The sequence below is a fragment of the Simochromis diagramma genome, unplaced genomic scaffold (assembly GCF_900408965.1).
Source record: "Simochromis diagramma unplaced genomic scaffold, fSimDia1.1 OVJJ01000304.1, whole genome shotgun sequence".
NCBI classification, from domain to species: domain Eukaryota; kingdom Metazoa; phylum Chordata; class Actinopteri; order Cichliformes; family Cichlidae; genus Simochromis; species Simochromis diagramma.
The window spans coordinates 4,664,108-4,691,032 of NW_024387030.1; the positions used below are offsets into that span (position 1 = coordinate 4,664,108).

Here is a 26,925-nt window from a genome sequence, read left to right on the forward strand (position 1 = left end):
ACAAAGGGCATCTAGCTCAAGAAATGAACCAGTTGTACTTCTAGCAGCAAGTCCAAAAACTCATCATTTGTTTTTCACAATTCCTTTGGTTTAATCTATGAAAAATGCTAATGATTACACTGTTTGATAGGAATAAAATATTTATGCACCAGTAAGGTCAATTACAAACTTGAAAACTTGCCATATCTCATCGTGCTGCGTGTTGCGTGTTGCGTGCTGTACTGTGTGACTTTAAAGGTTTTGTGGAAACTGGACAAGTGGAGGACAAAAAATGGGCAGACCTTAAAAAAAAACTATCTGCAACAAATCACCGTATTTTATTCCTGTGTGTAAGAAACAGGAATCAATCCGGCAAAGACCTAAAACAGGACCTGAGAGATGCAGCCAGACTTCAGTTGATCCATCTACTGTACTGTACAATGATCCCAAACACACTTTCAGTGGAGTAAAAACTTACCTATAAATAAAAATATACAATGGAAGACTACCAGTCATGGAATGGCCTCCCTGGAGCCTGCATCTCAATATTACTGAAGCAGTGTGGGATCATCTTGGCAGAGATTGGAACAAAACCCAAACAACTTCCAAAGAAAAACAAATGAATGTCCTTCAAGAGGCCTGGAGAACTATTCCTGAAGACTCTTTAAAGAACTTAGAAAGGCTGTTGCAGAATAAAGGTGCTCATACCAAATATTGACTCTTGAGCTTGTTAGAATTGTACAAACTGTGTTTTTGCTTTATATACTCTGGTTTCATGGATGTTTGCAAATAAGTCACTACTGCTTAGCAAAATAAAAAGAAATGAGGGGTCTCTCAATACATTTGCACAGTACTGCATAAGCCATAAGCTACAAGCCAAAGAGCAGTTTCAAAAACCAGAACACGAATTATTCCTGAATATAAGTGTGTCAGTGAAATGCTGTAGTCCACATCCACAGGATAAATGTGAACAGTTTCACTACAACTGCTCTGTACTGATTTCTACTGTTTATAGCATCGGTTCATGGATGACCAGGAGTGAAACTAAGTTTATTGGAAAAACAAGAAAACAGTAGTTTTCTGATACTTTCTTGGCTTTTAATTTATTTGCTAGCAATTTAAAAATGTGTGGGACACTGAATATCAGCTCAACCAGCACTGACCAGACAAACGCTTCCCCTCCTAGAAAAATCAGTTAAACCCCAGGGGATCTAATAATTGCATTAACTGTCTTATCTTCCTGCTTTCTTAGATACAGATTGTTAGTTGTTAGTATGAAGGGATGAATGATTACCTATCACAATGCTCTTACATTCAGTTTTGAGGGTTTTTCTAGTTCTTAACATATAAAGCCAATCAATGTCCAGTATTTCAACTCATATAAACCCTGAAAGCATCAGCATCAGTTGCTAAACTCCTGAAAACAAAATTATTTTCATATGCATATCTACTTTTACCCTCAGCTTTCTTTCAGTCCAGGTGGAGGAGTGGATTTATTGCATTATCTAATACAATATTGCCTTTATCGTGGTTTAAAATAATTTTAAATATTCAGCTAACTGTGGAATAAAGATCCATAAACTTAAATGGTGTAGTTAACGAAACAAATGTGAAATTGTTTTAAATTTATAGTAGTTTTAATATGCTTAATGTTTACACTAAAAGAAAACATCATCCCTTAAACACCTGTTGCATGAATTCTTTTACATTTTTAATTCATGAAATTATTTTTGAGCAATAAAATTTTTTAATGAAATAAAATAATCTTAGTGTTGACATTGAAAAGAAACATAATTTAAACATCTGCCATTTGCATTTTTAAATTTGCCTTTAATTTTTCTTCTGTTTTAAGAATTTTAATGATATATAGTTGTGTTAATATGTTTACACTGAAAGGAAACGTAATAACTTATGCGTCTAACGTGTAGATTTCAAAGAACTTTAATACCCACAATTCCTTGCGGCCACTTATCAGCCGGGTTTGTTCCTGTTTTGTTGATTACATCGGCGGTAAGGGAGTTTGTGTCCCTAATTATTCTTTATGCATGTTTTCTTCTTCTTCTTTCTTTCTTTTTTTAAGTTAAAGAAAGATGTCCACAGGCGTGGAGTTTTTGCCTTCTTTGGAGAGCACTGCACTTTGATCGACTTTATTTCTACATGACTGACTTACTGCATGAAATATTAACCAATAGCAGAGCGGCAGAGGAGATGATTAGTCTGAGAAGAACGTTGACCTCTTTTCACTTTATTTCACAACACTCTTGCTGTCAGGACAAGATCCCTGCCGGATTCAGTTCACTGGAAAGAGGAAAATTCGCATACCGTGACCTGGACAGCGGGCCAGATTGTGTTGCTGTGGAGTGGAAATAATTTCACCCGTGGCAGAAATGAAGAGAGCTATTTCATTTCTGATAACTGTCTATGTCTCGGTGCCTGTCATTTTATACCTGTTCCCTTGGATACTGGGCCAAGTCATATTTGCTCACTTGTGTAAGTAATGTGTCTCGAGGCCTGGGTGTTTATTCAGAGTCAAGTTATTACATGTCGAATAGAGCAGATCTATCATTTAAATGACGTAATATATTTAAGTCACGTAATACTAAGGAGACCAAATCGCCATACGCAGTGTTGTGTAATGTTTATGACAAATGTTCTCATAGGAAATACTAATGCTGAAACAAACACTGTTAACAAGTTAACAACCTGTTGATCAAGATTATGTTACTGAACATCATTGTCATTATCCTGTTAAGTTCATTATATTAATATTTAGATTTGTAAGGCATCATCAGTAGAAGATTTACCCATTTCATTTGATATGTTACTCTGCTGTCAAAAAGAATTCAACCAAGGAGTCCTCTGAGATTGGTGTGGTACTTAAGGTGTTTTAAATATCAGAGTAAACACTTGAGATTTATTAGGAGTCTGGGTTTCTAGAACAACACAAAATGAGTTAATTGTTATACAAAAAAAATCACAATAATAGTATTTATATATAATGATCATTTGTCTCACACTGGAAAAAACGTACCAAATGCTAGTGGCAATTGACTGCAACCACCACAATAACAAAAGTTTTTAATTGTCTTTAAGATGCTATTAAAATTGGATTCAAACAACTTCTATTTGAAGGGATTTACGTAGCTTGATAACAAAAGTTTGTTTGTCTTTACAATAATAATTAGTATTACAGGACTGCCTGGCCAATGACATGCCATCTTTCTGTAATTTTACACATTTATTTCTTACAATTTAAGCCCAAAGAGTCTGATTTCTTTCATTTATCAGAGCACAATTTTTCTGTTATGCCGAAAAACTGAGGTGTGCTTTTTAAATTGCACGCTTTCCCCCCCTAATACCAGCGATTAAGTGTGTAGTTAAACTTTGTTTGACATTGTTGAGGTAGAAGAAGATAGAAATAGGAAGAAGAGAGAAGGAATATGGAGAGAAAGCATAATAGGAGAAATCTATCAATCTATAAATTCTGTGGAACTGACAAAGCAACAGCACTGAGTTTTTACTATTATAACAGCCTGGTTCATAGTAGAAGAGTACAGGTGCTAGACAAATAAGACTGCTGTGCAGCTAAAATCCCATATCAGACAAGGACAGGGCAACTTTCCTCTCCCAAAAATCCAGCAACTGTCTCCTTGGTTCCCAGATGTTCACTGTACTGTACAATTTGATATTTTACAGTTTAATGTAGTTTGATATCTCATGGCATACAGTACACTGCAGCATAATCTGATATAATCTAATAATTCATAACACGACATACAAAAACATGCTGACCTTGTGTGCTTTTGTTTCCTGTAGTGAGGTTTCCATTCTTTGTGGATCTCAGCAGACCTGAAGATGTCCTAAACCACACATGCAATTTCTACCTCAACACAGAGGAGGGCATCTCAGTCGGAGTGTGGTAGGTCATTTTTGGGATCCTGTTGTGTCCATTTATGTGAATCACTCGAAAATACCACGTGCATATTGAGTACAGTTGGCTCCAGACTGAATATAGCAACGGTGTAATCATTTAGCTGGACAAGAACCACTCAAAAGCTGCCTGCGTATCTTGAAATGTAAGTGGATTTGTTTGTATTGTTCACTCTTTCCCTTTTGTCCTTCTCCGGCTTTGTGTCTCATAGGCATACGCTCCCTGCCAGCCAATGGGAGAAATCCGCCAGGAGAAGCCCTGAGTGGTACCGGGAGACTCTGGGAGACGGCACTCCTGTTATTATCTATCTCCACGGCAACATAGGGACCAGGTGGGATAAGAGCAGTAGGATAGAGTCCTTGAACTGATCCTAATGGAGTCTAGTGGGTATTACAGGACTGCTCAGGCCCCTGGTTTTATCCACAGGAACAAAGCGCACAGGGGTTTGTGGGTCAGAGTAAATGAGACTGAAAGCCACTTGATTACTTGTATTCATTGCTCTTATTTTGCTTCTGCAGGGCAATAAATCACAGAGTACAACTGGTGAAGGTAAAATTCATAATCTGATGTTTATTTTTTAAAATTCTGGTAAAATGCTTTTGACTCTAAGCGTTACGATGATATTCAGATGTTTTTCTTTTGTAGATCTTAAGTGCTGCGGGGTACCATGTCTTATCTTTAGACTACAGAGGTAAGATGATTGTTGCTCATTAAGGGATCATTTTTCTGCTACACACAAACCAGATCTTCTGTTTGTTGTCCTGGAGGTTTGGAGCTATATATAAAAGCTCAGAATAAACACTTATAAAATATATTTCTTTCCTCTGTCAGTAATAACTGCATATATATCTGGACATAATAAAGAATTCACCCGGTCCTTAGCAGGTCTTTAAGTAATTTAAATACAACACATGACATATTAAACAGACAGATGGCCTTGTGACTGACTGTAGAATACTTTGGTTTGCAGAGTAGTTCATGGTTGACTTGCTGCAAAACGGGCCCGAATCCTCAGCCCTCCACCACTATGCTGTGCATTATGGCGAAACATCTCTTTGGGCTCATCTGTCCAAAGGACATTGTTCCATGAGCCTTGTCATTTGTTCTGATGCAACTTTGCAAAGTTTTATTTATGGAGAGAAGAGACTTTCTCCTGACAATCCTTTCAAACAAGCCATAATTGTTCACTCTTTTTCTAATCGTACTGTCATGAACTTTAACTTTCTAACTTGAGGCCTTTAGAGTCTGATAGGTGTTGCAGGTTTTTTGCAGTTTTTACGAGAAGTGCATGGTCTGACCTTTAGAAAATATATAAAAAAGGAGAATCTGTTTAAAATAGTCATCATAAGTCTGTCACTGTCAGTGAGTATACTGCATAATCAATATCTTTTAACAAGGTTTTGGAGATTCTACTGGGGACCCCAGTGAAGCTGGATTGACCAATGACGCCCTCTACCTGTACCACTGGGTAAAGAAACGCAGCAGGGGGAGTCTCGTCTGTCTGTGGGGACACTCGCTTGGCTCCGGGTCAGTTTCTCATGTCACGTCAGCCATGTCCACCACTCATGATGCAAAGCTAGATGAAAGCTTTAGTAAGAAAGGAGTTTAAAACATAATTGTTTTTTTTTTGTAGGGTGGCAACCAATGCAGCAGTGAAAATACAGGAGCAAGGTAGATATTTAAGCTTACTTTAAATGCCCACTCTACCATGTGAAATATGACTTTTAGGGTTACTCACGGCTGTGTGTGCATGCACGGCCTGTCACTGCCATTTTTTCAACCTATCCCGAATCATTTATTTGTTCACGAAGTCACCGTTACACATCTTTTCCACAGGAGAAAGTTTTATAGATTACAGTAGAAGTAATAACAATTATCTATAAATAGGGTAGAACTACCTCGGTTCAAAGTGCCTCACTGTTACAAACCCCTTTGGCTTAATGTGCATTTTGCAGTTAATCACTGAACAATGCAGCATGATGTTTCATTAGCAAGAAAACAGATTATTCAAGTCTATAAATGTAGTTTTTAAACTCCAATCATTCATTTTATTTTCTGTTTTAATCAACTGCACTTCAATCTATTTAATCAGAGTCTGCTGTTGATGCTTTGATCCTTGAAGCTCCATACACAAGCATCGGAGAAGTCGTAGTCAACCATCGGTTCACGAAGGTGTGGACAGTCATTGCACATTTGCACATTTGTTTAACTGCAGCTTGCAGCCCTGTGTTTTGCTGCAAAACAGCAAAACACAGCTCTGTTCACTTTTGTCTTGTTCAGAAAAAAATTTCATTGCCTAATGAAGTGATTGCTAAGAGATTAATCACTTCATCATCTGTTTGTGTGATTTTTAAATAAAACAAAAACAAACAAAAAAAAAATATCACTGGTTATTTTTAGTGAACCACTCCAGAATAGTGAGTTACAAAAGACAAGACTATAGATTCACCACAGCTTTTGGTTTTTCTCAAGCCCAGTTGATTCCCTGTTTAATCTATATCAATAAAGCAACAGTTATATAAGAAAAATTGTATTGTTAAAGCCCCTCAATCGCAACAACAATTGTGAAAGTTAGCTGCTCTAAACTGAGTCTAGCTTTGTTGGCATTCTCTTCCTGTTTATAAAAGAGGTTTTCCTCACCAGCATCGCCAAATATTTCCTTACAGTGGATCACTGGGATTCTCTAACGTTGGATCTTTATCATAAAGTATGAAGTGCTTTGACGTGACTGATGCTGCAAAGAGGGATTATATAAATACAATTCAACTAATACAGTGTAATTTTGTGTATGAATTGCTAATATTTACTCCACCTCCACACATCTATAAAGTAGACTGGAGTCTCTCACAGAACCTTCTGTTCTGCCAGTGTTTTGGTATGCCGCTACAGTGCACAGGATATTGCAGCATATTTTCCATCTTTTTTTCCAGATGTACAGGTTCCTTCCAGGATTTGAGAGCTTGCTGTGGAACATAATGAAAATGACCAACATAGTATTTGCTAATGATAAAAAGTAAGTGTGGCATATTTTACTCCGAAAGAAATGCAAAGAAGTGTTCTGCATTTCCACATTAGATCTCTCTCGCGTTTTTACTCCAACATCTTTGCAGCTTGAAGTCCCTGATCAGTCCACTTCTTATTCTGCATTCAGAGGATGATAATGTTGTTCCTTATCACATGGGCCTGGAGGTACAGCTGGTACTCTTCCTCTCCATTTGGACAATTTCCTCTAGTGGACTTTGCTGCTTTTTTGCTGAATACTCTGTATTTGTTGTCTCCAGCTGTACGAGATATCACTCCAGACTCGGAGGAAATTAAACACAGATGCACACGTCGACATGATCTCCTACAGTGCAAGTCTTGGATTCTCCCACAGCAGCATCTACTTGGATCCCAATTTATCAGGTGTGGTTAGGTAAGGTAATATCTAAAATTGATTAATTGCTTTTCCATTGAAGGCGGTCTATTATGTTCATTTTTAGGTCCCCTTAACCCCTAAAATGAAAGCTTTTTCTGTTTTGGTTGCAGGAAATTTCTAGAAAACCTGAGACACTAGAGTGGCGGTCCCTCCTCTGGGCTCACAGTTCCTCGTGGTCCTCATTGCTTTGTAGGTTTTGTGAAAAAAGTCCAACATACTGGCCAACTTCTTGCACAAAAGCTTCCATATCTTACAAAGATGTCAATAAAAGCACAGTACTGTATGTCGTTACACTCTGTTTTATTTCAACACTGAGAGGAACACATGTTGATCAGAAATGTAAGTTTGCATACTTAACTAAGTTACAAATGCCTTTAAATCCTTGAAATTGTTCTGAGTTTCTACAGAAATGTAACAAATGTGAGAACAGTCAGCTGACTGTGATCCTACTGGATTCCTGAAACCTCCACCCACCCCCATAATGTTAAATATGAGCAAGTTATTTGGAAATACTGAAGCTTGCTCAGCACAGTGACTCGCAGTTTAAGCCTACTACATGCATTGTGCTAAAGAAGTATAACAGTGCTTTGACAGCAAAGAAGTCCTCAAAACAGTTCAGTGATATGCAAATTGAAGGCTTAAACCAAACAAGAACGGTTAACATGCTGTAAACAAAAAGGCAGCCTCACAGTTTCTTAAGAGCTTTGACAGTTTCTTCGATGGCTTCCCTGGGCTCGCTTGGTGGCGGGATTTTGAGGTTGGTCGGCTCCACGCCCCACACCTCTGTGGCGTACTCTTTGATGGTTCTGTCGCTGGAGAACTTTCCCGTTGCAGCGATGTTCTTGATCACCATCTTCGTCCACTCCACTGGATTCTTTTAGAGAAAAATAAAAATATAATTTATCATTTTAGGTTTTATATTTAGTCTTCTAAAAAAGTGTGTTGGTAGCAAATACTTAATTTTTTGAATGAGTGTGCAAGTGCATGCATCATGGTGAGACTCACACTAGCCAGTTAATTTTGCAGGTTTGTGTATGCGTCTGTAAAGTCCTTTAAAACTCCATTATTTTTAATTAACCAGCAGGGGGCTTTCTCAGTTTCCAAAAGAAGTCCAACTGTTTTTTGACCTCAGTCAACATATTTTAGTGAGTTTTTGGACTCAGTTGCTAGTGTCAGGTGTTATTTAATACAGCATGATATTAATTTGGTAAATGATGGCCCACTTTAGAATTAAAGATAATTGAGAAAGCAGGATATGGTTTTGGGCGTGGCAACCCTGTGGTTGATAAGCTGGTACTGTATGAGTGTGAGAACCCTCAGTTTCTTCAAAACAATGTCTGTCGCCAAGTGCCCATCTTTTATATGCCAAACACTGCACATCTGTCTGAACAGATTTGTTAATACCTGTGCAACCCTGTGATTAAGGGTTTAAAAGCTACTCATGCTTTGGTTTAATCAGCAAAAGTCAGCTGGTGTGCTCCAAGTCCATGCAAGATGTTCTAAAGTTTTTGTATTTGTAAACAGCAAGAACTTCTTCCTGTGGGAAATGGTTAGAAATGGTGCAAAATAACAGTGTAGAGAAGTACAACTGTAATTAGAACCACATGTGCTACATTAAAGAATTTGATACTGTACAGATGCTAAATGGGGAAATGTAAAGCAGCTTTTTTATGAGAAACAAAAGGAGCAGACAAATGAAAACTTTGCAAAGGTGTTGCAAAGCGAATGTCACCTTGTAGAGCTTGCTGACTTTTTCTTGGCATTTCACGTAGGCTTCAAAGTCTGCGAAAACTTTGAAACTGAAAACAAACAGACAAACGAACCCAACAACCGTCAGATTTTTATAACATTTAATTACTAAAGACAGGATCAGCTGATCATGTAACTTGAAATTACTCACCGGTCATATTTGAAAAGCATCTCGGTGAGGTCTTTGAACAGCTCTGGATTTTTGGGGCTAAAGAATCCACTTGTGATCTGATCCATCACTTGCTTCAGCTCAGGAATCTTTTTGTAATATGCCATGGCGTCATATCTAACAAAGAACAAGTAAGAAAGTTGGGTTTTTGCAGCATTAAGTTACAGATCAAAGTCTGTGAGAGACTTCCTTACCCCTTTTTGTCCATTTCAGCTACATCCTCTACCCTCATGCCAAAAATGAAAAGGTTCTCCTCTCCGGCCTCCTCGGCCATCTCCACGTTGGCTCCATCCATGGTGCCGATGGTCAGGGCTCCATTCAGCATGAACTTCATGTTGCCTGTTCCTGAAGCCTCTGTGCCTGCAGTGGAGATCTGCTCTGACAAATCCGTAGCAGGAATCACTGAAGAAGAGCACATGAAAATTTAATTACTTGCAAAACATCTTTCTCACTTTATCTGAGTGGCATTTTAAAGCGAATGGTACCTTTCTCTGCAAGAGACACTCTGTAGTTCTCAAGAAAGATGACCTTCAGCTTGTTGCCCACCACAGGGTCATTGTTCACCACATCAGCGACTGAGGTGATCAGCTTGATGATCATCTTTGCCATGTGATACCCTGGTGCAGCCTGCAGAGCATCACACAATCACAATCATTACCCTTCTTTGTCTGTTCATCGCACCAGAGTGTTTGATTTGGCTGAATTGATACCTTTCCACCGATGATCACAGTTCGTGGTACAAAAGGTGCGGTAGGGTTCATTTTGATGCCTATGAAGCAAAATAAAAAATAAAATAAAGAAACTCTATATTAGTGATTTAAACAATAACCATCTGGACTCTATTCATTTTCAGAAAGTTACTGATTTAGTCAAAATTAATGAATTAAAAACCTGCTCACACATTTAAGGCATGGAGCAAAGCACACAAAAATCAGCATTTTACGCACTCATACAGTCATTTTAAGTAATTTTCAGTGTTTCAAATTTTGGGGATTTGCATTTTTACTTCTTGTTTTACAGATCCATCATTCTCCTGCTGGCTTGTTTCTGAAATTTGAAAAGAAAAGCATTTGGGAAATATTTTTTGCTTTCTTTTGAGAATTTGATGAGAAAAAAAAAATGCTACCAGTCAATTTCTTTTAGCATACAGATCAGAAACAGCTTAAAAAACAAACAAAAACCCACACACAAAACAAAACAATGGCCTAACAGTGCAGATCTGCTAGGCTGCTGCATGCTCCAGCTGTACATACAGTTCTCAAACTGAGGGGAGCAGTGAGCCACTGCAGGTGAACAAACATGAAAAATATAGATTGAAAGAATTAGTTATGCAGGGAACAACAAGTGCCTCATTAAAATTCAGCTCTGATGCTTTTCATTGCCAAAAAACCGACACATGGTCAGCAGAAAACTTGAGAACTCCTGAGCTGAGCACATCTACATAAAGCCAAAATGTAATCTTATGCAACTCATTGGCGTGAAGCTCCTGGATTGCCACATTGCATGACATATATGGCATGTGTGTGCAGAACATTTCCAAAAAAGGAAAGGACTTTAAGTGCAGGTATAGTCAGCATCATGTTGCACAGAATAAAAGTGTTGATGAAACTGCTGCTGTCCTGTTTATTACAACCTCAGGGCTGCATGGAAAATTCCCACAGCTGAGTCAGACGGCCACATTCTTCATGTTTGCTTTAACATGCACAGCTGGGTGGGCAGTCTGCCACATCGGGACATGTCAGATTGTGTCATGTAAATTATCACTCAGAAAATCAGCCATTATTAAAGCTTTTGGCACTGAGCAATCAAACTGCACGTACGGTTGTACATAGTGATGATGTGCAGACAGTTAAGGAGCTGGCGCTTGTATTCATGGATCCTCTTCACGTGGACGTCAAACATGGAGGCTGGGTTGATTTTCACTGGGTACTCCTTCTCCAGGTACTGGGCAAATTTCACCTTGTTGTCCTGTGACAAAAGGAAAAGAAAAGAAATACATACCAAGTATGTGACTTGGCAGGAAGATGCTGAGGTGAAATTGCTAAATAACTGACGAGTGCCGCCTGGACACGTACCAGGTTTGAAAACCACAAACTGCAATCATGCACAACACAATCAGATCGTTTGAGCCTGCAATGATGTGCACAGGCATTTAAAAATGATATGTAATTTTCCAGCGAAGATCAAATTTTTAGTTTCATGGTGCAGCAGAACAAACACTACCATGCAATCATAAGCTACATAAGTGTAAGGGCTAATATTTAGAATCATTTCATGTAAGTGGAGATCATTTATCTGCATTTCAGGAGCGGAACCACACCTGATACCCTCCCTTTCCGGTCCTATGTCTATCTATGGCTCACATGGGTATCTGCCTAGCCTGGGAGCTTCTGCCAGTCTGCTCTGAGGCCTTCCCCAAACTGCATCATCAATTTACGATGGCCCATCTGCCATTGTCCAATCTAAAAGGAGGATGTGGTCTCAGCTAGTGAAACTTATTTTAAAGAAAGAAAAAAAGTATCAGAAGAAACCAGTAAATGCTATATGCAGTTCTGAGGCGTTCTTGAATCCAGTGCCATTACCTCATTTTCTGTCTGAATAGTGGTGCAAGGAGTATTTACTAAAAGACTGCAGAACAATGCTACGACTGGTATTAACAGATATGATTTCAGTACAAACAATAGTGATGCAACAGTGTGTAAACCAGAACCAGTCCAGTGGCAGATGGTTGTGAAATCACTGAGCAAAAAAGATTTTACAGCACAACTCCTGCTTTACTGCAAGGGACAGACAGAAATTTTTAAATATTCCACAACTATTCTTTTATTTCTGTAAAGTAAAATGAATCAATTATGTCTGCCAGATGAATGAAGCTCAATATCGTCTTTCAACTGTTTGAGCATTAGAGTGTTTTTGACTGCTCCCTTATTTCCATTTAATTTCCTTTCCATTTATCCAGGCTTAATACCATTGCTGGGACTTCACAAACTCGTGTCCTCCCAGTTTCAAATCGGGGATCATGTAAGACACTACATCTGGAAGCCACTCCCAATGAAGCTGAAGTATAAATGCCCACTTTAAAAGCACAATAATTGAATAAATCTACTCAGGTACTTTGCAGTGACACCTTTCACATTACCTGTTTCACTTTAGAGACATCGCGGATGAAGGTACCATCATTAACAAGGTCATTCAGCTTCCGCAGCTCATCGAGGTCCCTCACATAATCCTCCCCGATGGCCTGAAAGACACTCGAGGTCAGGCTAAAATATGCAAACACACATCGACAGTTTACACTTCAGCAGACTGTTTGTAAAATAGCAAGTAAATGCACTGCCAAGAACACAGCCGCTTGATACATCTCTAAAGATTTAGGGGTCTTAAGCTGTCTCTTGGCATCATTATGCAGCTGAAACAGACCTCGGCTATAAGCTCTGCCAGTCCAGGGTTACAGAGGAGCAGCCAGCGTCTGGGAGTGATGCCATTGGTTTTGTTCTGAAACTTGTTTGGTTCTAGTTCACTGAAATTACGAAACCTAAAGGAGGAAAGAGAGAAATGTTCAGAAGGATAGCTGTTATACTAAAGCTTTTAAAACCAGCAGCAATACTACAGCATTTGTAATGGTCTCCTTAACACATAGCATTCATATACAGAAAAAATGAATAATTATCATCTCCTGCTGAATTTGTAAGTTTGCTCACTACTTATTTCACTCAGGGACATGCAAATCAGTTGATAACTTTCATGTTTTGTTCTGGATCTTTAGGTGATATTTTGTCTCTCTCCATTAAAACGAAACTACCCTAAAAATTTATGTTGTGTTTGCGTGTTTGGAAGCGAGCAAACATAAGCGTTACCCATTTAGCTTTGGTTTTAGAAAAAAAAAAAATAAAAAAAAAAAAAAAAAAAAAAAAATTGGACAGTACACGTCAACAAGCAGCCACCTGAAAATGTCCTTCAGCATTACAGTACCATACAGGTATTGAGGGTTTTGGCCTTTAGGAGAGTTTCAACATGCAGTTGATGTAATGGTGAATAAAAGAGGTAAAGATTCAGTCCTGTTGTAACATACAGTGGGGCAAAAAAGTATTTAGTCAGCCACCGATTGTGCAAGTTCCCCCACTTAAAATGATGACAGAGGTCAGTAATTTGCACCAGAGGTACACTTCAACTGTGAGAGACAGAATGTGAAAAAAAAAAAAAAAAAAAAAATCCATGAATCCACATGGTAGGATTTGTAAAGAATTTATTCGTAAATTAGGGTGGAAAATAAGTATTTGGTCAATAACAAAAATACAACTCAATACTTTGTAACATAACCTTTGTTGGCAATAACAGAGGTCAAACGTTTACTATAGGTCTTTACCAGGTTTGCACACACAGTAGCTGGTATTTTGGCCCATTCCTCCATGCAGATCTTCTCGAGAGCAGTGATGTTTTGGGGCTGTCGCCGAGCAACACGGACTTTCAACTCCCGCCACAGATTTTCTATGGGGTTGAGGTCTGGAGACTGGCTAGGCCACTCCAGGACTTTCAAATGCTTCTTACGGAGCCACTCCTTTGTTGCCCGGGCGGTGTGTTTTGGATCATTGTCATGTTGGAAGACCCAGCCTCGTTTCATCTTCAAAGTTCTCACTGATGGAAGGAGGTTTTGGCTCAAAATCTCACGATACATGGCCCCATTCATTCTGTCCTTAACACGGATCAGTCGTCCTGTCCCCTTGGCAGAAAAACAGCCCCATAGCATGATGTTTCCACCCCCATGCTTCACAGTAGGTATGGTGTTCTTGGGATGCAACTCAGTATCCTTCTTCCTCCAAACACGACGAGTTGAGTTTATACCAAAAAGTTCTACTTTGGTTTCATCTGACCACATGACATTCTCCCAATCCTCTGCTGTATCATCCATGTGCTCTCTGGCAAACTTCAGACGGGCCTGGACATGCACTGGCTTCAGCAGCGGAACACGTCTGGCACTGCGGGATTTGATTCCCTGCCGTTGTAGTGTGTTACTGATGGTGACCTTTGTTACTTTGGTCCCAGCTCTCTGCAGGTCATTCACCAGGTCCCCCCGTGTGGTTCTGGGATCTTTGCTCACCGTTCTCATGATCATTTTGACCCCACGGGATGAGATCTTGCGTGGAGCCCCAGATCGAGGGAGATTATCAGTGGTCTTGTACGTCTTCCATTTTCTGATGCTTGCTCCCACAGTTGATTTTTTCACACCAAGCTGCTTGCCTATTGTAGATTCACTCTTCCCAGTCTGGTGCAGGTCTACAATACTTTTCCTGGTGTCCTTCGAAAGCTCTCTGGTCTTGGCCATGGCGGAGTTTGGAGTCTGACTGTTTGAGGCTGTGGACAGGTGTCTTTTATACAGATGATGAGTTCAAACAGGTGCCATTCATACAGGTAACGAGTGGGGGACAGAAAAGCTTCTTACAGAAGACGTTACAGGTCTGTGAGAGCCAGAGATTTTCCTTGTTTGAGGTGACCAAATACTTATTTTCCACCCTGATTTACGAATAAATTCTTTACAAATCCTACCATATGAATTCATGGATTTTTTTTTTTTTTCCACATTCTGTCTCTCATAGTTGAAGTGTACCTCTGGTGCAAATTACTGACCTCTGTCATCATTTTAAGTGGGGGAACTTGCACAATCGGTGGCTGACTAAATACTTTTTTGCCCCACTGTATGAAGCCATGCTCATTTAGCAACAAGTGGTGCAAACTTTCTCTTTTAAAAGCATCTGTTATAATGACATTTAAAGATTTCCCTTTTTTTTTCTTCTGAATTTAATGGCAGCTGCAGCGCTCGTTTGGTCTTTAGTCTGATATTCGATTGACTTTTTTACTGCATCCAGCAGCAGAGGGCTTACACTTGGGTCTTGATGATGTTGGAGTGTATCTCAGCGACTCCGTTGACTGCGTGCGATCCCACGATGCATAGGTGCGCCATGTTCACCCTCTTGCCTCCGTCCTCTTCAATCAGAGACATTTTCCTCAGCTTGTCCATGTCATTTGGATAGAGAGCTACAATATTCTGCAGAAAGAGAATAGATGGTGACATGTCCATCCCATGAATCATCAATGCAGTTTGTCATTATGGACACTCTTAATGCAAAACTAAAGAAAAAGTCCAGTATATGTACATCAAGGTGGGCCTGATTGATCTGGTAGATGATTTGCAGGTGTCTGGGTAGGAGTTTTTCCATCAGCTGCACAGGCCAGCGCTCCAGAGCCTCGGGGAGAACTGTGTGGTTAGTGTAGGCAAATGTTCGCGTTGTGAGGTCCCAGGCCTGAAAATAAAGAGAAAGTTTATTCTTTTGCAGTCATTTACACACATTCTTGATTTCATCTCTTCTCCCAGTTCATTAAAAGCCTCCAACCTCCTGCATTTTACTTCTTAACATGGCAGTCAACTTCTTCTGCTTTGCCTATGCAATACTGAAGCATCTGTTTCTTGTGCTACCTTACTTGCCCATAGTTGTTCATGATTTCCTAATTAAAGCTTGTTTTAAGTCGGTCAATTTCTACTAACCGTGTCCCAGTCGATTTTCTCAATGTCCAGAAAGATTCTCATCAGCTCGGGGATGGCCATGGCTGGATGGGTGTCATTTAGCTGGATGGCTACCTAGAAAACACGGCATCCTGTATTTAGATGTTGGTTTCCTTCCCGTTGACCTCCTAAAACACTACAGGTCGTGCATACATTTAATATGCATGGTGAATATCTTTCTCTCATCTTTCTAGTAGATCACTGTTCTGCTTTAATCTTCTATGAATAAGGAACTTTATTGTGCAAGTGAAGAAGTATCTTTGAGGAAAAACTGACTTGTGCTGCCACACAGGTTTGTTTGGAAACAGCAAAAAACTGCTCCTTGCTACAACAGGATGGTCAAAGTTACAAAAAGACAATGAAGTAATGAACTGCAAATCCACTGAAACAAATGCTACCATTTTGCCTTTATTATTATAAATATTAGAAAACTCAGAGTGTTACTTTGTCTGGGAAGCTCTTGAATGATGTGCGACCGGGTACGCCTTTCTTAGTGGTCTTGAAGCGACGGATGATGTCTTGGAGTGTGGCTGCCACGACAAAGTATTCCTGCTTCAGACGAAGTTCTTTTCCTTCAAAAAACTGTAACAACAAGTGTTATAAGTGGTGGAAAAGAAAAGAAATATGTGACTTGCACTTAATGCAAAAGAGTGACGATATTGAAATTGACTGCCTATAAACTTACATTGTCATTTGGGTAAAGTACACGGGAGATGTTCTCTGCCAGGTTTCTGTCCAGAACGGCTTGGATGTAATCTCCCACATTAACTACAGACAAATATTACAAATTCAATGCTTTAAATTTAAAGTAAAAGAACAAAAATGTACAGGAGGGGGGATGCAGCGTTTGAGGGGTTTGGCAATGCATAAATCTTGTTGCATGTTTCCGTTTTGCAGCAGTTGTGCAAAATTTGCCAGTTGAATACTAAAAAAAGGAAACATGACTTTAAGCAACTATGCATTTGTTAAGTGTAATTTCCGAGTTTGTTCTTGCAATGACAAAAAGTAGTTGGAGCCTCACACCACTGTTGGTAAAATATTCAAGCAGCCTCACACAGAGAAATTTAAATGGACAGTGAAAATTCATGACCTACAGTCTTTCAAGTTAAAATCATTGGGAGCGCGGGCAGACCACAGCCTCATGGTGTTCACAGTGTTGTTCATATAGCCAGGGATGGGTGTGTCATAAGGCATTGCGAGAACCACCTGCAAGTTAAAACACACAAAACCCCCAAAACACATTTATAGAATACTGTGATGTACTCTCCTGTTTTCCCAACTGCCCCAATAACCAAAAACACACCATAAATTAACATTTTTATGCCTTCTTAACAATATTCTTATAGTAGGATACTATGTTGAAGAGCTGGTGTGCATACATTTATGGATGTTTGTCTGTTTTGCTGATTCTCATCAGCTGTAACTAATAAAGACTTCCATATTCACGTATTGCTGAAATAACCTATAAAACCTATTTCTTACTCCATCAATAATTCTGTATCAGTACCTGAGTGTCAACCCATTTTGGGCCATCTCTCGTTTCCTCCACTCGTCCATAGAAGTGCACGGGCAGCATGTACTCGGGGCGAGCCTTCTCCCAGGGGTTTCCATGTCTCAGCCAGTCATCTGCCTCCTCCACCTACAGTAGGTCACAAGTTAGAGCTCCAGGATAAGAGTCACTGAACAAGACACAAAAACTCCACTTAGAGCACGAGGTCCAATCAGGGCCCTATTCCAAGTGACATGTTCAACAAACCAAGTTAAATAATTAACTCTGAATCGATCAACTCAGACTGGAGTTGAGAATTAGTTCAATCAGCTCCGAGTATATTGACTTTGAGTAAAGCATGTGCATGAGTAGACAAAAGAAAATCATCACGATTCATCGTGGCAACAGATAAATAAAGAGCAGAAGCTCTATTTTAATGATAATAATAATAAAAAAAAAAGAACATGTCTCAGTGCTGATTATGATATTTTACTATAAAAGACAGGAGAGAACAAAGGAGGTATGTTAGTTTGCTTGGTGACAGTGGGATGGACCTGCCCTCAAGTCAGTTTTTCATTAAACAAAAGCTGTTTTTGCAGAAGTTAAATATGTCAGGAATATAGGTCATCTTGGGACAAACATGCTGCAATAAATGCTGGGACAGAATAAATAAATAAATAATAACATAAAGGAAACATAAATGGTTTAGGACAGGATGAGCTGAGAAAGAGTTAGAATAGATCTGAGTAGATCCCTTTTGGATCTATGCTGCTGTGAAAGTGGGCTCTGACCTGGACATGGGTGGCTGATCTGTTATGTGGAGTCACTGCAATCTGACCCACTGAGACTGAATCGGGTGATTTTGAGTGAAATATACAAACTTTTACAAAAGTAATCAGATTACAAGCAGACTGTCTGCAGGCTACTTTTTAAAAATTCACTCAGTTCAGCCTCATCTTTACTCCAAACAGTGTGGCAGACTTTGTACAGAGAAGTTATTTAAACAGTGATTGCTACAGTGTTGTAGAGTAAATGTTTCCAGTGGGGACCGCACATGCAGTCTGACAGCTGCATTAGTGTCCACAGAGTCACAGGGTTACAAAGAGGTAGGCTACAGAGCATGGAACATAATCACCGCCTCTGTTCTCATACATTGATGAGTGAACGATCATGAAAGTGTTCATCTTAAACATCCATCCATCCATCCATCCATCTTCATCCGCTTATCCGAGGTCGGGTCGCGGGGGTAGCAGCCTAAGCAAAGAGGTCCAGACCTCCCTCTCCCCAGCCACCTCCTCCAGCTTGTCCGGGGGAATACCAAGGCGTTCCCAGGCCAGCCGAGAGATATAATCTCTCCAGCGTGTCCTGGGTCTGCCCCGGGGCCTCCTCCCGGTGGGACATGCCTGGAACACCTCGCCCAGGAGGCGCCCAGGGGGCATCCTTGCCAGATGCCCGAACCACCTCAGCTGGCTCCTTTCGATGTGGAGCAGCAGCTGCTCTACTCTGAGCCCCTCCCGGATGGCCGAACTTCTCACCCTATCTCTAAGGGAGAGGCCAGCCACCCTTCGGAGGAAGCTCATTTCCGCCGCTTGTATCCGCGATCTCGTTCTTTCGGTCACTACCCACAGCTCGTGGCCATAGGTGAGGGTAGGGACGTAGATCGACCGGTAAATTGAGAGCTTCGCTTTTACACTCAGCTCCCTCTTCACCACGACTGACCGGTGCAGCGTCCGCATTACTGCAGCCGCAGCCCCAATCCGTCTGTCGATCTCCGGCTCCCTTCTCCCATCACTCGCGAACAAGACCCCGAGATACTTGAACTCCTCCACTTGGGGCAGGAACTCATCCCCGACCCGGAGTGGGCACTCCACCCTTTTTCGGCTGAGAACCATGGCCTCAGATTTGGAGGTGCTGATCCTCATTCCCGCTGCGTCACACTCGGCTGCGAACCGCTCCAGTGCGAGCTGGAGGCCCTCACCCGATGAAGCCAACAGAACCACATCATCCGCAAAAATCAGAGATGAGATTCTGAGGCCACCAAAGCGAAAGCCCTCCGCCACTTGGCTGCGCCTAGAAATCCTGTCCATAAAAATTATGAACAGAACCGGAGACAAAGGGCAGCCCTGGCGGAGCCCATCACCCACCGGGAACGAGTCCGACTTATTGCCGGCGATGCGAACCAAGCTCTTGCAACGGTTGTATAGGGATTGAATGGCCCGTAGCAATGGGCCAGACACCCCATACTCCCGCAACACCTCCCACAGGACACCCCGAGGGACACGGTCGAATGCCTTCTCCAGGTCCACAAAACACATGTAGACTGGTTGGGCAAACTCCCATGCACCCTCAAGTATCCTGGAGAGGATAAAGAGCTGGTCCAGTGTTCCGCGACCAGGACGAAAACCGCATTGTTCCTCCTGTATCCGAGGTTCGACTAGCGGACGAACTCTCCTCTCCAGCACCCTGGCATAGACTTTCCCAGGGAGGCTGAGGAGTGTGATCCCCCTGTAGTTGGAACACACCCTCCGGTCCCCCTTCTTAAAGATGGGGACCACCACCCCGGTCTGCCAGTCCACAGGCACTGCCCCTGATCTCCACGCAACATTGCAGAGACGTGTCAACCAAGACAGCCCTACAACGTCCAGCGCCTTCAGGAACTCGGGGCGGACCTCATCAACACCAGGGGCTCTGCCACCAAGGAGTTGTTTAACTGCCTCAGTGACCTCGCCCCCGGAAATTGGCGGGTCATACCCCTCATCCCCAGACTCTGCTTCCTCCTCGGAAGACGTGTCAGTGGGATTAAGGAGGTCCTCGAAGTATTCCTTCCACCGCCCGACAATTTTCTCAGTCGACGTCAACAGCGCTCCGCCAGCACTATACACAGCGCAGGTAGAGCACCGCTTTCCCCTCCTGAGACGCCTGACGGTTTGCCAGAATCTCTTCGAGGCAGTCCGAAAGTCTTTTTCCATGGCCTCTCCGAACTCCTCCCACACCCGAGTTTTTGCTTCAGCCACTGCCCGAGCCGCATTCCGCTTGGCCTGTCGATACCTGTCGGCTGCCTCCGGAGTCCCACAGGCTAACCAAGCCCGATAGGCCTCCTTCTTCAGCCTGGTGGCTCCCTTCACCTCTGGTGTCCACCATTTGGTTCGGGGATTACCACCACGGCAGGCACCAACCACCTTGCGGCCGCAGCTCAATGCAGCAGCTTCGGCAATGGAGACGCTGAACATGGTCCATTCGGACTCAATGTCCCCAGTCTCCCTCGGAATGCTGTTGAAGCTCTGCCGGAGGTGTGCGTTGAAGATCTCGCGGACTGGGGCCTCTGCTAGACGTTCCCAGCACACCCTCACTACGCGTTTAGGTGCACCAGGTCTGTCCAGCGTCCTCCCCCGCCACCTGATCCAACTCACCACCAGGTGGTGATCAGTTGACAGCTCAGCCCCTCTCTTTACCCGAGTGTCCAGAACATATGGTCGCAGGTCTGGTGATACGATTACAAAATCGATCATCGACCTACGGCCTAGAGCATCCTGGTGCCACGTGCACTTATGAACACTCTTATGTTCGAACAGGGTGTTCGTTATGGCCAAACTGTGATTAGCCACAGAAGTCCAATAACAAAGCACCGCTCGGGTTCAGATCAGGGAGGCCGTTCCTCCCAATCACGCCCCTCCAGGTCTCGCTGTCGTTACCCACGTGAGCATTGAAGTCTCCCAGCAGGACAACAGAGTCTCCAGGTGGAGCACCTTCCAGCACCCCCCCCCAGGGACTCTAAGAAGGCTGGGTACTCCGAACTGCCACCCGGCGCATAAGCGCAGATGACAGTCAGGACCCGTTCCCCGACCCTAAGGCGCAGGGAGCAAACCCTCTCGTCCACCGGGAAAAACCCCAACGTACCGGCAGCAAGCCGAGGGGATATAAGAATATAAGAATTCAAACTTTCATTCATACGTAATAAAATAGTGACCTACTATCCAACTGGGATCTTTGATAGCAACTTTATGAATGAGGAAATTAAACTGAGCGTCATTCAGCTGGCTCGTGCGCTGCAGGAGGGGAGGAGTCAGAGTTTGGTGAAGAAAACCTCCCAGTGATCAGGTGAAGTTTACAGAGTCCGTTACCCCCGTGATTGACTCACAGTTGACGTGAACCCATCTCAGGGTTCACAAACTCGGAGTTGCTGGCTACAGCAGCTTCCTCGAGTAGTTTTTGAGTTTACGCTGTTCACCAGCAACAGGGATTGATACATGGAGGTTCAGTCACACTGTGCAGGTTTATAGGTTGCTGTTCAGAAGTCCATGTTTACACTGAGAGTTTGAACTTCAAATAAGCAGCAAAAACAATCCAAAGGGCAGAAGCCTTTTTCTTTATCACAAGATACACAATGTTTTGTTCCTATACAATCAACCAACCAGCTTCTTGCATCACTCGAGCAGTGCTAAACAGAGCTGAACACAGGTTTTTATTAATGATTAGCTTTAAGAGTATTCTGACCTAATAATTTCTACTTTGGCCCAAATCAGCCTTGAGTTCTAGAAAAGTGAGAATATGTGGTTGAGTTTAATCAGTTTCATTGTAGTTTAACTGCAAGAGTCCACAAAAAAAGGGTAATTAATGTAAAGCTTTGAAAATAAGATGCAGGTACCTGCCAGCCATCTCTTATCTTTTGGTTAAAGATCCCATATTCATATCGAATGCCATAACCGTACGCTGCAAGTCCCAAGGTGGCCATTGAATCCAGGAAACATGCTGTGTGCAGAAGAATTAGACATGAAATCAGAAACATAAAACCCCTGTAGTGAAATTAGAATTGAATTTATTTTAATGGCTGGAAGTTGATAGAATAGGCACACAGAGATATTTGATAGAGGAATGCCAAAATAACCTGGAAATAGCAATGACATATTGCTGTAGTGGAGATAAGGAGTTCGCCTGCAAAAAGACTCATCTTTAACCCTTTTGCAGAGTTGCAGCATACTGAATTTTATTCTCTGTTTTCCAGCTTTTCCTGTTAGTTAGGACTCCCAGAGGAGAGGCTGGGCAGTGAAAACCTTTTCCTCCCTTTCTCCCAGCCTCCTTTTAAACACTTGCATTATTTTACCTGCCAGTCGGCCCAGACCTCCATTCCCCAGCCCCGCATCCTCCTCCATCTCCTCCAGCTCTTCCATGTCCAGGCCAAGCTACAGCAAAGCATTAAAAAACAAAACAAAAACAGAAAAAAAAATCAGCAGTGTCATTATGTGCGGTCAGCTTGTGCGGCTGTGGATGCTGCAGAAATTGCTGCAATAAACCAGACCTGATAGATGGCTTCATCGCAGGCGTTCTGCAGCCCGAGGTTGATCATTGTGTTTTGGAGTGTTCTGCCCATGTAGAACTCCAGAGACAGATAGTACACTCGCTGGTCATGTGAAAGAAACAGAAACACTAAAAATATTTGCACCTGCTACATCATCAGTCTTCAACTACTGCAAAACACTGATAAAGTCTTTGTGGCTTTTGTTGCAGTTTCAGAAATGAAGCAGTAAGTGCAACAGACAGCTATTTTTTCTGCATAAAAAAAAAAGAAAAGAACAGTGGCTCATTCTAATAAGGAAAGTTTTATGCAGCGTTTAAGTACCTCCCATAAAAAGGGAAACACTAAAGCGCATAAAGTTGTAGTTTTTTTTTGTTCTCTCGTTTTAAATTTCAGGAAATGCATTCTCTGAGAAAACAGTCTACATGTAAAGATATTTTTAATCTGCCAGTTTGACACTCTGCAGAATGGGTTGGCTGCACTACAGCTGTGTGCGCGTTTGTGGTGGAGTTTAACTTTGACACTAAAACTTCTTGCTGTTACCTTTGGGTCCACCTCATAATAAAACTGCTGTGTTCTGATCCATCTCCCCACCAGGTGATCTCTCACGGTGTGGGCCAGGGCAAAGTAATAATCCCTTGGCGTTGCAATGTTTCTGTCTTTCACCAAAGTGAAGTGCAGGTGTCGATTAAAGCCCTTCTTCAGCTCTGCCACGTTCTCCACTCCCACGATCCCCCTGATACTGATCTGCTTGCGCTTCTCCTGGTCGGTGAGAGGTGTCGCCATGGTGGGTGCGCAGTTTCGGGGCTGGGAAACCGTGCCTGTCCTGGACTGAAAGTGAAGTTAAATGGGAAGAGAGTTGCCGTTTTCATGCACTAGTCTCCTCCTCATGCTGGTTGTTATTGGTGAGTGCAGGGGGAGGGTGGTGCCTCTGCTGACCTGAAAACGGCAGGAAGCAGAAACACCACAGATAAAGAATGAATGGCTCTTTATCTGCAGGTTTTTTTTTTTTTGTTTTGTTTTTTTGGTATGATTTGATGTTATATAAAGGTGAGGAAGTGCTGACTGCCCTGAATGCTTTTATATGTAACGTAACAACACATGCAAATATGTATACATGCATATAATAAATATATAAAATATTTTTTAAATATAATATAGAATTTTTTGCACGCTGTCATTTTGGGTAGCTTCCAAACTCTGTCTGGCCCCTCCAGTAGGTCCCTAGAGACACACCAGGGGACAAACTAATGATTTTATCCGAATCGAAAACTTAACTTTTTTATTCTTCAGATAATTACTGAGGAGTTAGAAAATCACTAACTTTTCTGTTCTGCGCACCTCATGTATTGGAGTAAAACATAAAACTGAATTCTGAGCCACCAAGTGGCTAAAGGGGGTAATGCAACAGCTAAAACTTAGGGCTCTTCTGATACTTGTAAGAGAATTTGCAAACCACTTTCCATTATTTATGTATGTATCCATATATTGTTATCTGAACAGGATTTAACAACAACCATTAACTATTATGATTTGTTCATAGCTCAGGCACAGGAACTATAGTGTGCATCTCTTGAATTGTTTTCAATGTAATTTTTTGTATTATGGTGTTTAAATTAAAAATAAAGTAAATAAAATAAAGATATATAAAGTAGAATAAAATGGGACACTTGTGTAAAGTGCAAGAGCCTAAAAATTATACATAACAATGATGCTTCAAATTAAAACCCTATGTCTGATTAACTGACAAGGTTAGTGATTTTATTTGGGTAGACTCATCTCTTGGTTGGTTTTACTTCCTGTCTTTGTCTTTTGCCCTCTCATCTGTAATTGTCTGCCCCATCCTTATTGGCTCCTGTTACTCATTTCTCTGCAACTCCACATCTCAGCCTCTTTAACTATTTACCCAACATATCTTAATCCACTCGCTGCTGTTCCTTTTGTTGTCTTTTTGCTTTCCTGATATGCACATCTTCCATCCAGCCTTTTCAGCCTGCACTGAATCTGTCTTGCATGCCTCCCGAATCCTTCATTTAGGTTCTCATATCGACTACAAATAACAATAACACATTGTTCACACCTATTTATTGAATATTCACACATACAGAAAACACAGAGGCTCATATTATACTTCAAATCATCAGAATAATAGCAGTAATATGGTAATGATAGACACTGGAACAATCATAGTAATTATACTTTGATAAAATCATAGTAATACATTGATAAAATTCTCCACAGAGATATTTCAGGTTCACCGGAAATAATAATAAGCGATGACATTCCACTTCGGATCAAATGGGGCAAAAAAAAGGAATCACTTTGGAGTTGAAATGAGGTCATAATGAAGGTAATACACACACACATTCACAGGCGCACGCACACACACACATAGACTGTATGTATGTACATTTGGAGATATAACACCCAGTGTCGCCCAGCGACTGAGTGCAGTCCTTTTAAGAAATAGTTTCCATATTTGGCGAGGCTTTACAGTAGACTTAAATCATCCCCGGGTTAATCTATTTAATGTTGTATAAGTATATATGGCTGGTTTAGAAACAATAAGTGTTACAATCACACACTTTTGAATGTCAGCACCCCAAGTGTTCAGTTCAGAAACACAGATTCAGGTCATCTTTTTAAATCAAAGAAGTTTAAATATTCTCACAGAATATTACACAAGTGTGCGCAATCTCACATTAGACATATGGAAAATGTCTCCAATGAACTATTTTGCTGAGTTAAAGCCACATTGTTCACGTGTCCTGGATTCTGAGGTTGTGTAATGCTTTGATAATGGCTGCACTTGTCTGCGTATGATTGAAAAGAAGCTCTCGTCGCTCAGTGACCCACTGCTGAATGCGTTATTTTCCGCTATCATAATTATGGCTGAACAAAGGGCTTACCTTGAAAAGCAGCCAGTTAAATGTTGCATAAATCAAAGCTTGAATTCAGCCTTGGAGCGAAGGCTGTGCAGCTTGCTGAATGCTGCAGTCAGTATACATGCACGTACTCTGTCATACTGTACGTTATATTTTCTTTGTGCAGCCATTTTAGCAGTGCCACATGAATTACAATCACTGTAATTACACGGGACAGGAAAGGAGCAAAAAAATCAAACCTGACTGTGATTTTTCTCCCCAATGCTGTGGTTGTATCAGGTGCAAACATAATCACTGTTTCATTTTGCCCTTTCACGATATAAAAATATGTAGCAGCAGGTGAATTCAGGCATCGCGGATGTTACAGATGACTCTGCTGAAGCAACGAATCTAGTTCTTAGCAAAGTTTCATAAATCTTTTGGGTACTGAAGAGGGGGAAAAGGCACACCCATGAAGCTCAAACACAGGATAGCACCTTCTGTGTATGATGTATGTCTCAGGGCTACGATGCTCCAGGAAACTTTACAAGCAACCTGAAGGGGCAGCAGTTCCCTCAAATGGATCATTCTACATTTTGACTTGAGCATTGACTGGCAGCGTCTTGCAGTTGGTTGAATTCTGTAGCTCAGATACATTCATGTTCCTCTCAGGTTGATTTACCTTCTGGTGTGAGTTATCAGGCACACTGACCGAAAATTAAATCCGACTAACATAGGAGCTCTGAGCAGAATCTCATCATCCTGAAGGTTATGGTGTCCAATGAACTTTCCGGAAGAAAGAATTTGTAGCGTTACTGAACTGTTTGAACTTTCAAGTGTCTTGACCCTCACTGTTAGAAATACAGTACCGACAGTCCTATGTTGTTGAGGGGCTCAGTGTAAAAATCTAGTCTTGAGCTACCCCTCTTTTCTTTATATCTTGCTTGGTTTGGACTCTGGGGAGGTCAGTCCATGACCGATAATTTTCCTGATGATGTGCGACTGATCTGTTGCTAGTCAGATGCTTTCCAGATGGTATTGCATGTTAGATCAAAATCTGTTGGTATCTGCTGTAGAGAGTTTTTTAGGCCTCCCATTTCATCTTTTGATCTTCCTTTTTCCAATTTCCTTAAATGTTTTAAGGACACACTGCACACCATACCAAGATATGTCACATTTTCAGCTAATAGCTCTTTGGGAGACAACTTCCTGGTGCAAAAATACTATTTTTCATCTGCCAAACTGTGTTATGTTTAAGATATTTCATAGATTTAACTAAAAAATTGGAACAAATGATGCGCTTTGTGACAGGCAACTAGTAACAAATTGCCTAAAAGTGGTTCTTTGTGAAGACACAGCATTGTTTCATCACTTAAGTTAGATGTCTTTTAAATGTTTTAGTGATAGGTCAGTGTTGAGAAGCTTAACAAACAAAAAACATTTTTCTCAAAATGGCCAAGTACAAGGGCTCAAC

The 26,925-nt window shown here is 41.4% G+C and overlaps 2 protein-coding genes across 3 annotated transcripts; one reads left to right on the top strand and one right to left on the bottom strand.

Moving 5' to 3' along the window:
• The first annotated feature begins 1,926 nt into the window (after positions 1 to 1,926).
• On the top strand, positions 1,927 to 7,611 carry LOC120740007 (lysophosphatidylserine lipase ABHD12-like). Of its 2 annotated transcripts, XM_040042059.1 has the most exons (13): positions 1,927 to 1,989; positions 2,251 to 2,469; positions 3,796 to 3,898; positions 4,122 to 4,241; positions 4,429 to 4,459; positions 4,556 to 4,601; positions 5,308 to 5,437; positions 5,544 to 5,581; positions 6,003 to 6,082; positions 6,841 to 6,923; positions 7,021 to 7,099; positions 7,192 to 7,325; positions 7,439 to 7,611. In XM_040042059.1, the coding sequence occupies exons 2-13, from the start codon at positions 2,367 to 2,369 to the stop codon at positions 7,464 to 7,466; spliced, it is 975 nt and encodes a 324-aa protein (XP_039897993.1). In that variant the 5' UTR covers positions 1,927 to 1,989; positions 2,251 to 2,366; the 3' UTR covers positions 7,467 to 7,611. The 2 variants fall into 2 exon arrangements, with proteins under 2 accessions (XP_039897993.1, XP_039897994.1); XM_040042060.1 differs by lacking the exon at positions 1,927 to 1,989 and having other exon boundaries at positions 2,025 to 2,469; positions 7,192 to 7,315.
• pygl (phosphorylase, glycogen, liver) lies at positions 7,612 to 23,441 on the bottom strand. Its single transcript, XM_040042057.1, has 20 exons — positions 23,131 to 23,441; positions 22,591 to 22,692; positions 22,396 to 22,474; positions 21,940 to 22,043; positions 17,313 to 17,444; positions 16,900 to 17,011; positions 16,491 to 16,573; positions 16,250 to 16,387; positions 15,788 to 15,880; positions 15,399 to 15,545; positions 15,126 to 15,289; positions 12,667 to 12,781; positions 12,386 to 12,487; positions 11,067 to 11,214; positions 9,957 to 10,015; positions 9,732 to 9,873; positions 9,441 to 9,648; positions 9,229 to 9,363; positions 9,061 to 9,127; positions 7,612 to 8,202 (listed from the first exon to the last, which is right to left on the bottom strand). The coding sequence occupies exons 1-20, from the start codon at positions 23,371 to 23,373 to the stop codon at positions 8,014 to 8,016; spliced, it is 2,562 nt and encodes an 853-aa protein (XP_039897991.1). The 5' UTR covers positions 23,374 to 23,441; the 3' UTR covers positions 7,612 to 8,013.
• Positions 23,442 to 26,925: the final 3,484 nt, after the last annotated feature.